Raw genomic sequence first — 10,589 nt, forward strand, 5'->3', positions numbered from 1 at the left:
GGCGGGCGGGCGCGGGCGTAGCGGGAAAGGGCCGAGTACCTGCGGCCGGGCGGCCTGGGCATCCCTGCGATCCCACTGAGGGACTGGACAAGGGACGAGAGGGACCGGAGCCTGCGGTGCCTGGGTAAGACGTTACTTTTGGATCAGCGTTCGGCTAATCCGGGCTGTGACTCTGGGCGGTTTACTCTTTCGTCTGGCCTCTGTTTCTCCTTTAAGTTAATGACCCAACTGACTTGAGAGTATGTACACGGTACGGTGGAGTCAAAAAGGCCTTGCCGCTCACTTCGTGGATGTCACTGTCACCATTTACAGAGACACTAAGCAATGCAGTAGTAACTAAGTCAAGCCCAATGAATGCTAATGTAGCTCCAGAGGCACAGCATTCTACAGGTAATGAAATAGTTAAAGTTTAGGGCGGGGGATGTAGCTCAGTAGTTCCGCAGCCTGCCTCGCTAAATTCAAGGACCCCAGTTCGATACCCAGTACCAAAAGAATAAATAAAAATAAAAAATAACGTATTACCAAATATAGAAGCATAGCTTGGCGTGGTGGCACACGCCTGTAATCCCAGCACTCGGGAGGCTGAGGCAGGAGGATTGCTGTGAGTTCGAGACCAGCCTGGGCTACATAATGCGTTCCAGGTCAGTCTCAACGACATAGTGAGACCCTGTCTCAGAAAACCAAAACAAACAAACAAATAAATATAGAAGCATACTATGCAAATATGTAAACAATGCATGTGTCTAATTTAGAAATATGTTTATGAAAATAAATGTGATTTTAAAAAAATAAATGTGATTTAAATGACAGTTTACACAAAAAACTTCATAAAACAATACGCTAGCATAAATGTTAATTAAAAAGCCATGGTTATTCAGTCATCAGTAAATAGTACAGATGAATATAAAACAAAATGTACACGTGAAATTTTGTAGTATAAAAATTAGAAATGCGTAATAAATGTAAAATATATAACTTATAAATATGAAGATATATAGAACAGTAAACAGTCACGTGTGATGTGAAGATTCAGCCTCCAAACAGCGCTGAGTGCCCTATGAGGAAGGTTCGGTGGAGTGCCCCCCCTGTTGTCCAGCCTGCCTCCCGCTGGTTTCTCCTCTGAGGAGGAGGTCGTTTCCTGGACGCCTGTGTCCAAGGAGGCCCAAATGACCCCATGAGCACTAGTGCAGGACTCGGAATGGTGACTCTCACACGATGGAGGCTTGGTAGGTGTTACTCATTCATTATCACTGTGATTATAAATACTTGACAACCATAATGCACTCTTCAGTCATAAATAACCCACCTGTAACAAAGTACCTGTGACACAGCATAACTCCCTGTAGTACATATTGTAATACCATTTGTTTTGTTATATTAAATAATACATCGCACACACTACCACCGAGCTACACCCCCAGTCCCTATTTAATTACATTATTATTGTTTACAATACAATGTGACACGAACTGAGGGGGTGTGGAGTAGGTACACAGAGGTCTCCGGTCCACTCTCATCCCGTGCTTCCTGGGTGGGGGCTTTGGCAAATCTTCCAGTCCCGAGTTCCATGAGTTCTCTCACCTGTGCAAGGAGGACAGGAATAGTATTCACCTCTGTAGGGTCCTGCGGCTGTGGTGCGGGGTCAGCACTGACCTCACCAAGATGTGCGTTCCCTATCTTATGAGTGCCTTGATGTCCAGGACTCTGACTTGACTCCCCTCCTCTTTCTCCGCCTTTCCTACTCACACACCCTGCCTCCCTCCAGGACATCAGGGCCTGCTCCGATGCCTGGAAGACAGAGGATGTATGCTCCACAGAGACAGGCAATCTACCTAGGAACGTGAGGAAGAACCGCTACCGAGACGTGGTGCCATGTAAGTCGCGGGCTTGGGAAGGAGTAGGTGCTGCTGTGCACACTCCCAGCCACACTGCAGGTGTCTACACGCACCCCGCTGGCCACCAGCGCTCCCGTGTGTGGTTTTCCCTGCCAGCTCTCCTGCCGTTTTTAACCCAAACTCCAAGTCTCTCTCCTTACTCACTGGCAGATGATCGGACACGAGTGATCCTCTCCCTGCTCCAGAAGGAGGGACATGGCGACTACATCAATGGCAATTTCATTCGGGTCAGGCTAGTGGTCAGGGAAAGGGGAGGACTGGGTGTGGTAGGGGTAGTGAGGTCTTCACAGTAAATGGGCCTTTCTCAGGGTGCAGATGGAAGCCAGGCCTACATCGCCACACAAGGACCCCTGCTGCACACCTTGCTAGACTTCTGGCGCCTGGTCTGGGAGTTTGGGGTCAAGGTCAGATTTGGGGGAGAGAGAGGGGCATGATTCTGAGTGTGTCTTCCTGTGACACTGTTTCCTCTAACTCAAGTTGCCATCTCCCCTGACCCCTTTTATGCAGGTGATCCTGATGGCATGTCGAGAGACAGAGAATGAGCGGGTAGGTGTCGTGTGTGTGTGTGTGTGTGTGTGTGTGTGTGTGTGTCCCCACTAATGCTGTGGCCTGTGCAAGAAGGAAGAAGGAATCTTGTTATCTATCTCCTCCCTGACCTTTGACCCGAGAGCTCAGTTCCTGGAGTGGTCTCACTGTGGTTCTCTGGGAAGCCACTATTCCTCTCTAATTTTGCCTCAGTCTTTTTCCTTTCCTTCATGGAGCCTATTCCCCCTCCCCTTGCTGGGGATCCCATGCAAGGTGCCCTGCAGAGCATAAGGCCTTACCTAGGAGTTCCATGCCCCTCTACCCCTTTTCCTCCTGTCTACCTCCTCTAACCATGCTGGCCTCTTAGTCCTCAGATGTGCCAGGGAGAACCCTGCCTCAAGGCCTGTATCTTGGCCATTCCCTCTGCTTGGGACCTTACTCCCCATGGCTCCTTCTACTGGCTTCTTTCAGTCTTTACTTCCTCTGTGAGAACCTCTTCATATCACTCTGACTCACCATGGCCACTCTTCTACTTTCTCAGTTTTCTTCATAGTTCTTACCAACTTGTAACATACTAGATAATTCTAAATCTAAATACATATACACCATTATTTTTGTCTATTATTGTTTTTAAAGAACAACTTTAATGAGATACAAGCCACACATTTAAAGCATATAATTCGGTTGTTTTTAGTATATTCTTGAGTTAGCAACCATCCCTGCAAGAAATTTTGCACATTTACATCACCTCAGTAGCAGTCACTCCCCATTTTCCAGCTCCCTCTGTACCTAGCCAGCCTCCAGTATATGTCTGATCTCTACACATTTGCCTACTGTGGACAGTTCATATCAGTGGAGTCAAACAACATGTGGTCTTTTGTGACTGGCTTCTTTCACCTTGCATGTTTTTAAGGCTCATGATACTGTAACAAGTATTAATACTTCATTCCCTCTTATTGCTGACTAATATCCCATCAATAGACATATCATATTTTACTTCTCCATTAAGCAGCTTATAGGATTTGAGTTATTTGCACTTTGGGCTATTATGAATAATGCTGTTATGAACATTCATATATTTTAGTCTTTGTGTAGACATATATATTCATTTCTTTTGAGTATAAACTGAGCAGTAGAATTGTTGGGTCATATAGGGAATCTATTTTTAACATTTTAAGGAAATGACAAGCCATTTCCCATAGAGGCTGCCTCATTTGACATTGAGGAATGTGTGATGATTTCAGTTTTTTCACATCATCAACATACTGGAGAATGTGAAGTAATATTTCATTGTCCTTTTAAAAATTATGCGAAAATACCCAGGAAATTTGTCTTTTGACCATTTCCAGTATATAATTCAGTGGCATCAAATACATTCACATTGTTGTGCAGCCATCACCATAATCCATTTCTATAACTTGTTCATCGTTCCAAATGTAAACTCAGTACTCAGAGTTTAAACAACACTTACATTAAACAACTCCCAAATCCTGATCACCTCTGTTCTGTTTTCTGCCTTTATTAATTTGGCTATTCTAGGTACGTCCTACAAGTAGAATCATGTAATACTTATACTTTAGTCTCTGGTTTTTTTTTTCACTTAATACAATGTTTTCAAGGTTCATCCACATGGCGGCATGTGTCAGAATGTTGTTCTTCTAAAAGCTGAAAAAGATGCCATGGTGACATACATAGTGTGTATGTATCGCATTTTGATAACACATTGATCTTGTTGATGGACATTTGGGTTGTTTCTACCTTTTAGCTGTTGTGAATAGTGCTGCCTGTGTGTGATGATAACTGTCTGCTTGCATCTCTGTTCATTCTTTGGGTGTGCACCTAGGGTGGGACTGGTAGGTGCAACAGTTCTATGTTGACGTTTCCTGCAGTGGTAGCATCGTTTTACATTCTCACCTGCAGTGCCCAAGGGGCTACAGTTCTGCCTCATACTTGCCATCACTTGCTGTTTTATGCTGTACATTAGAAAAACCACTCATTGTTTTTGGTTTTTGCGTACTTTTCATCCAATTGTGTGTCTTCTCTGAACAAACATGTATTCAGACCAACCCCCCCCACCTTTGAGATAGGCTCTCACTTTGCCGTTCAAGCTGGCGTGAAACCCAGAGTGGTGGTCCTCCCTCGGCCTCCTCAGTTCTGGAACTGCAAGCATGTGCCACCACACCTACCTTGCCCATTTTTAATTGGCTTATTTTGGGTTGTCTTTTTTTATCATAGGTTATAAGAATTCTTCTAGTTATAAGTCCCCTGTAAATACATTGGTTGACAAATCTCATGCCCATTCTGTGAGTTATCCATTCACTTTCAAAGGACTCTTCTTTAGAGTCCTTTGAAGAATATTTTTAAAATTTTTGATGAATTACAGTATTTTTTGTTTATGCTTTTTGTTTTATATCAAAACAGCATTGTCTAATTACAGGTTATAAATATTTGTTCCTGTGTTTTATCCTAAGTATTTTGTAGTTTTATCACTTAGCTTTATATCTCTGATTTACTTAATTTTTGTATGTGATGTGAAATAGATGTCCAAATTCATTCTTTTGCATTTGGATATCCATTTTTTTCCAGCACCATTTTTGTTAGTACATTTTAGATATGCATAATGATCACATTCATCATTGGGGTTTTATACCTGTACATAATGTAGCATGCTTCTTTTTTTTCCATGCTCTTCCCCTACCTTCAACCCCTCTTCTCCTTATTTACAAAAACTTTGTTTCCATTTTTTCCTTTTGGTCTATTTTTTCTTGTCCCTTCCTTCCTTCCCCTCCTCCCTTTCCCTTGTTCCTCTTCTCATTTGAATGTTTGCTTCCTATTTGCCAATATCTATTATATATTTTGGTCCTTATTTACACTTCCAGTTTCTCACATCATAGAAACAATGCGATATTTGATTACTTCATTGAAAAGTATGGTCTCAAGATGTAGCCATTTAGCTAGAAATGTCTCTAGCTTATCATTCTTAGAGAGGTATGCATATATATATGGGTCTGAAGAACCAATATAGTGAAAATGGCCATACTTCCAAAACTGCCATACAGATTCAGTGCAATGCTGATTGAAATTCCAAAAGTATATTTCACAGAACTAGAAGAAATAATTCAAAGATTCATTTCTAACCAGAAGAGACCTAGAATAGCAAAAGCAGTTCTAGGTAACAGAGATGTGATGGGTATCACAATCCCCAACTTGATACTACATACTACAAAGCCACTGTGATAAAAACAGCATGGTACTGGCAAAGAAACAGATCCAAGGATCAGCAGAATTGATTAGAAGAGGCAAAACAACTCGAGACATACTCAGTTACTTCATCTTTGACAAAGGAGCCAACCATACTCACTGGAGGAAAGATAGCCTCTTTAATAAATGGTATTGGAAAAACTGCATTTGATCCTGCCAAAGATTAAAACTACACCCCTATCTAACCATGCACTAAATTAAAATCCAAGTGGATTAAAGATATAAATATTATAACAAAGACTAAACTTGCTGGAAGATAAGTTAGGTAGAACTCTTGAAGACATTTGCACAGGAAAAGACTATGAACAAAACCTTAGTAGCACAGGAACTAGCACAAAGAATCAAGAACTGGGATCTCATCATATTAAAAAGCTCTGCACTGTGAGAGAAACCACTAAGCTAAGAGACAGCCTACAACGTAGGGAAAAAATTTTATCAGCTGTTCCTCAGACAAAGAATATAAAAAGAACTTTAAAAAATCAGACCTCCCCCCAAATATAAAGATCCAGTTCAAAAATGGAATGAACAGACATTTCTCAGAGAAAGAAGTAAAAGCAGCAAATAAACATATGAAAAAATGTTCAACATCACTGATCATTTGAGAGATGCAGATGAAAACAACACTGAGAGACCACCTCACCCTAGAAACAATGGCTGCTATCAAGAAATCAACGAATAACAAATGCTGGTGAGGTTGTGGGGAAAAGGAACCCTTCTCCACTGATGGTGGGCATTCAGACCTGTGCAACCACTGTGGAAATCAATATGGAGATACCTCAAAAAACTAGGATAAGAGGTCCCATTTGACTGTTCCTGTGCTGAGTATCTTCCCAAAAGAATTAAAAGAATTGTACCACGGTGATATATGTGCACCCATATTTATAGTGGCACAGTTTGTAATAAGTAAAGCTTGGAAACAGCCCATTTGCCCATCAACAGAAGACTGGATAGAGAAGATTTTTTTAAAAATAAAATGGAGTACTACTCAGCCATAAAGAATGAGAAACTAGAGACGTTTATAACTAAATGGATGTACATTGAGGCCATACTCCTAAGTTAAATAAATAGGGACACACATGTAAATACCAAATAGTTTCCCTGGTGTGATATCCTCTTTGATCTCCTTTTACAGAATACTGTAGTTTTCAATGTAGAGGTCTTTTACTTCCTGCATTAGATCCTAGGTATTTCATTTTTGGGGGTGCTATTGTGTTTTTGTCTCCACCACACTCGGTACCAGGGATTAAACTCAGGACCTTTCACTTTCCAGGCTCCTGCCTAAATCCATAGCACCCCTGAGCTAAATCTCTGGCCTTTAATGCTATTATGAAAGGTGTGGGTTTTTTCCTAATTGTTAGGTAAAAGAGCTGAAAAATCAGGACCAGACCAGGAGTACAACAAACATTTATTATAGGGAGGATCTGTCAGGCTGTCTCCTAACAAAGGAAAAGTAGCATGGAGGAACAGGGAGCTTTTTGTATAGGAGTGGGGTGGGGTTAACCTGAGCCAGGGTGGAGTTGAGTGGGTAGCATTAAGGGATTGGAGGATCCTGTGACATCACTAGGAGGGGCTTGTGACATCACTGGTTATGCTGAGGTAGCAAATATCAGGTTACTCTTTAGGCATGAAGAGAGGCATGATGGGAACAAGGCCTGTAGTATTGTTTATGACCCTCAGGCAGTCTGTCTTGGTATACCAGAAAGAGCAAAGATTAGAACAATTATGTCATTTTGGTTAAAGTAGTAGAATCAGCAGTAACAATAGCATCATACAGGCTAGAAAATGACAAACTGTGGTAACTATTAATTTGCATTTAACTGTATGAACTATATTTGTGGTTATACAGCAAATTCTAAAACAAACCAGAAAATACTGTATAGTAAATATGCCCTCAATATGATGATTTTACCCTCAGGAGGGAAATTTAAAAGGGATTGGGGGGAAATAAAGAAACAGAAAAAAAAATGAAATGTCTAGAAGTTAGTCTGGAGGATAAAAGAAGATTACAAAACTTTGAGAGACTGTTGAAGAAGACAGGAGGAAAAGAGAAAAGAAAGAAATAAAAAAAATGAAAACTGAACAACAAAACTAGAAACAATGCTCACAGTCATATAAAAACAAGAACAACCAGGGCCAGCGATTTAGCTCAGCGGCTCCACCACCTGCCTTGAAAAGCACAAGGACCCGAGTTCAAGCCCCAGTACCAAAAAACAAAACAAGAACAACCAAGAAAAACACCAAAAATTAAAAACATGAAAAGAAATAGAAAAAAAGAGAAGAAAATTTAAAATGTCTATTTCAGAGTGTGTCTCTTCTGTCACTAGTAGATAGAGTATGCAGACAGAGCCCAGATCCATGTTGACTAACCCCAGTAAGCTAGTGGTAGCTTTACAGTCGGGTAGTGGATAATCTTAACAAGCCTACACCTTTAGTCCCACTGAAGATCAGGCTGGTTTCTGGCTTAGAGGCTGGAACCCAATATGTTCAGCCTCCAACACTCTGTGTGACTCTTGACTGTTTGAACTCATCTCCTTGACCTTCTGCCAACTTGAACTTCATTCTGCAACACTGGGAGCTGCTAGATGGAGTTAGCCTGCAAGCTGCTCTGAGTTCCAATCTCACGTGGCCCCTCTTCCAGTTGGTGACTAGCCAATCTCCCTCTTCTGGAGGACATCTGAACCTGAATAACTCACCAGCCACTGCAGTCCACCTTATCCACTGCTCTGTTCCACTGTTGTGTTTCTCAATGGAGTCCTATGAGGTCAGCAGCAGGCACACAGCCACACAGTGAGTCAGGGTGCAAGATGATAGCACCACTTGCCACTTTCTTCTGCATTAAGGTCTCGTTGCTAATGGTGGGCTTCAATTCTTGCTTCAGGTCCTTGCTGGGTCCTGGGGACCCACTTCCCTCCTTCTTTTCTTCTTCACTGCTATATTCCAGTATCTGGACACCAAATCTCAAGAGTGGCTATTTCTCTGCTCTCCAGCATTATTGTGATGCCACAGTCACATCATTTTTTAAAGATTATGCTTTCTCCACTGAATGACCGTGGCACCTTTATAGAAAATTAATCGACTATAAGTACAAAGGTTTACTTCTGAAATGTCAATTTTATTCCATTAATGATTGAATTTGTAGGTCGGTTTGGAAGATATTGCCATCTCTATTAACTATATTGTGTTCTCATGCATGAATATAAAAGTCTACATTTACCCAGACCCTTCTTAGTTTCTTTAACCAATGCTTTGTAGTACTTAGTCTAAAAATTTTTGCACTTTTCTTAAATTCATTTCTGTGTACTTTATACTTTTTAATGTTAGTGTAAGTTTTCTTAGTTTATTATAAACTGAATAGGTACACTACTTAAAGATACAAAGAGTTGATTTTTTTCCACATTGATCTTGTATCTGCAGCCATTCAGCTTTAATGATGTGTTGCATTCTTTCATTTTCTATATATAAAATTATATCATCTATAAGTCAAGTTTTGTTTCTTACTTTCCCAGTCTTGCTCCCTATCCACCATCTTTCTCTCCCTCTACCATCACCACCACCATTTCCCACTCTTCCTCCTTCTGTCTTCTTCTTTTGTCCCTCCCTCTCCCTCTCCCTTCCTCTTTCTTCCCCCAGCTCCACCAATTTCTTCTTGTTCCCTTTTCCTAACTACGCTAGCTAGAGTTTCCATGTGAAGAGAAGCAGTAAGTACTACTTGTTCTGCTTGCTTCATTTTTCATAATTTTTCTGGGGGATTTTGTATGTTATTTTCATGTTGTGAAATATTATTCCTATTCCTAGTTCCTTTCATGTTATCATAAAAGGGTGTTAGTTTTGGTAAAGTTTTCTTTCCTCACCTCTACATATGATTGTTTTGTTTTGTAGTCTATTAACATAATGTGTGACATTCAATGGTTTTATATATGTTGAATGAATTTTGCATTCCTGGTACTACTCCTATTTGGTCACGATGTATAGTACTTTGCTGGCATTTTGTTGAGAATTTTTTATGTCTACATTCATGAGACATTCATTAGTAGTTTCCTTTTCTTGTAATATCCTTGCTTGGTTTAGGTATCAAGATAGTACTAGGCCTCACCCAGTATACCGGGTAATGTTCACCCCACAGTTCTTTTTGCAAGAGTATGTGAAGGACTGGCACTATTATTCAATAATCATTTGGTAAAATGCAGTAGTGTATCTTTTAACTATAGTAAAAATAAAAGAAATACCTTTAAATCTGATCACATAGCCACTTTTTTTTTTGCTATTTATTATTTTGTATAGATGCATGTTTCCATTTGTATCATGTTTCTTTTTTCTTTTTGCAAGGTACAAGTTCACTTGTGTTGATTTGCTTGGCCTTTATTTGTCTAAAAAGGTTTTTTGTTTCCCACCACTACCACCACCATCCTTTTACTTTTAGGATGTTACATCCTTGCTTTTATGGCTTACAGGGTTCCTGAAAAAAAAAATCTACTACCATTCGTATGGTCCTTTTTTTTTTAAGGATATTTTTCTTTACAGTTGTTTTTCAATATTTTCATCCTGACCTGTGTCAGTTAGCTTTCTTTGTTTATTTTCCCCATCTTTCATTATTTTTGTTGGTTCTGTGGGTTCATAGCTTCATCAAATTAGGGAAATTTTTCAACTACTACTTCTTCACATATTGTTTCTCTCCTCTCTCTTTTCCTAGATACAAATATTAAGGATATTTTTCTTTACAGTTGTTTTTCAATATTTTCATCCTGACCTGTGTCAGTTAGCTTTCTTTGTTTATTTTCCCCATCTTTCATTATTTTTGTTGGTTCTGTGGGTTCATAGCTTCATCAAATTAGGGAAATTTTTCAACTACTACTTCTTCACATATTGTTTCTCTCCTCTCTCTTTTCCTAGATACAAATATATATATAT

General features: G+C 40.2%; 1 protein-coding gene across 4 annotated transcripts in view; it reads left to right on the plus strand.

Annotated features, from left to right (window-relative positions):
- The first annotated feature begins 6 nt into the window (after positions 1–6).
- The window catches only part of Ptpn18 (protein tyrosine phosphatase non-receptor type 18), a 20,698-nt gene continuing 10,115 nt past the window's right edge, over positions 7–10,589 (plus strand). For 2 of the 4 annotated variants that reach the window (XM_010603123.3, XM_010603124.3), the window contains exons 1-2: positions 2,129–2,299; positions 2,403–2,441. In XM_010603123.3, the coding sequence (XP_010601425.1) occupies positions 2,189–2,299; positions 2,403–2,441 (150 nt within the window). In that variant the 5' untranslated portion in view covers positions 2,129–2,188. The other 2 variants (XM_010603129.3, XM_010603126.3) reach the window with 2 other exon arrangements.

The sequence above is a fragment of the Fukomys damarensis genome, unplaced genomic scaffold (genome assembly GCF_012274545.1).
Source record: "Fukomys damarensis isolate Sample0158 unplaced genomic scaffold, DMR_v1.0_HiC HiC_scaffold_29, whole genome shotgun sequence".
Lineage (NCBI taxonomy): Eukaryota > Metazoa > Chordata > Mammalia > Rodentia > Bathyergidae > Fukomys > Fukomys damarensis.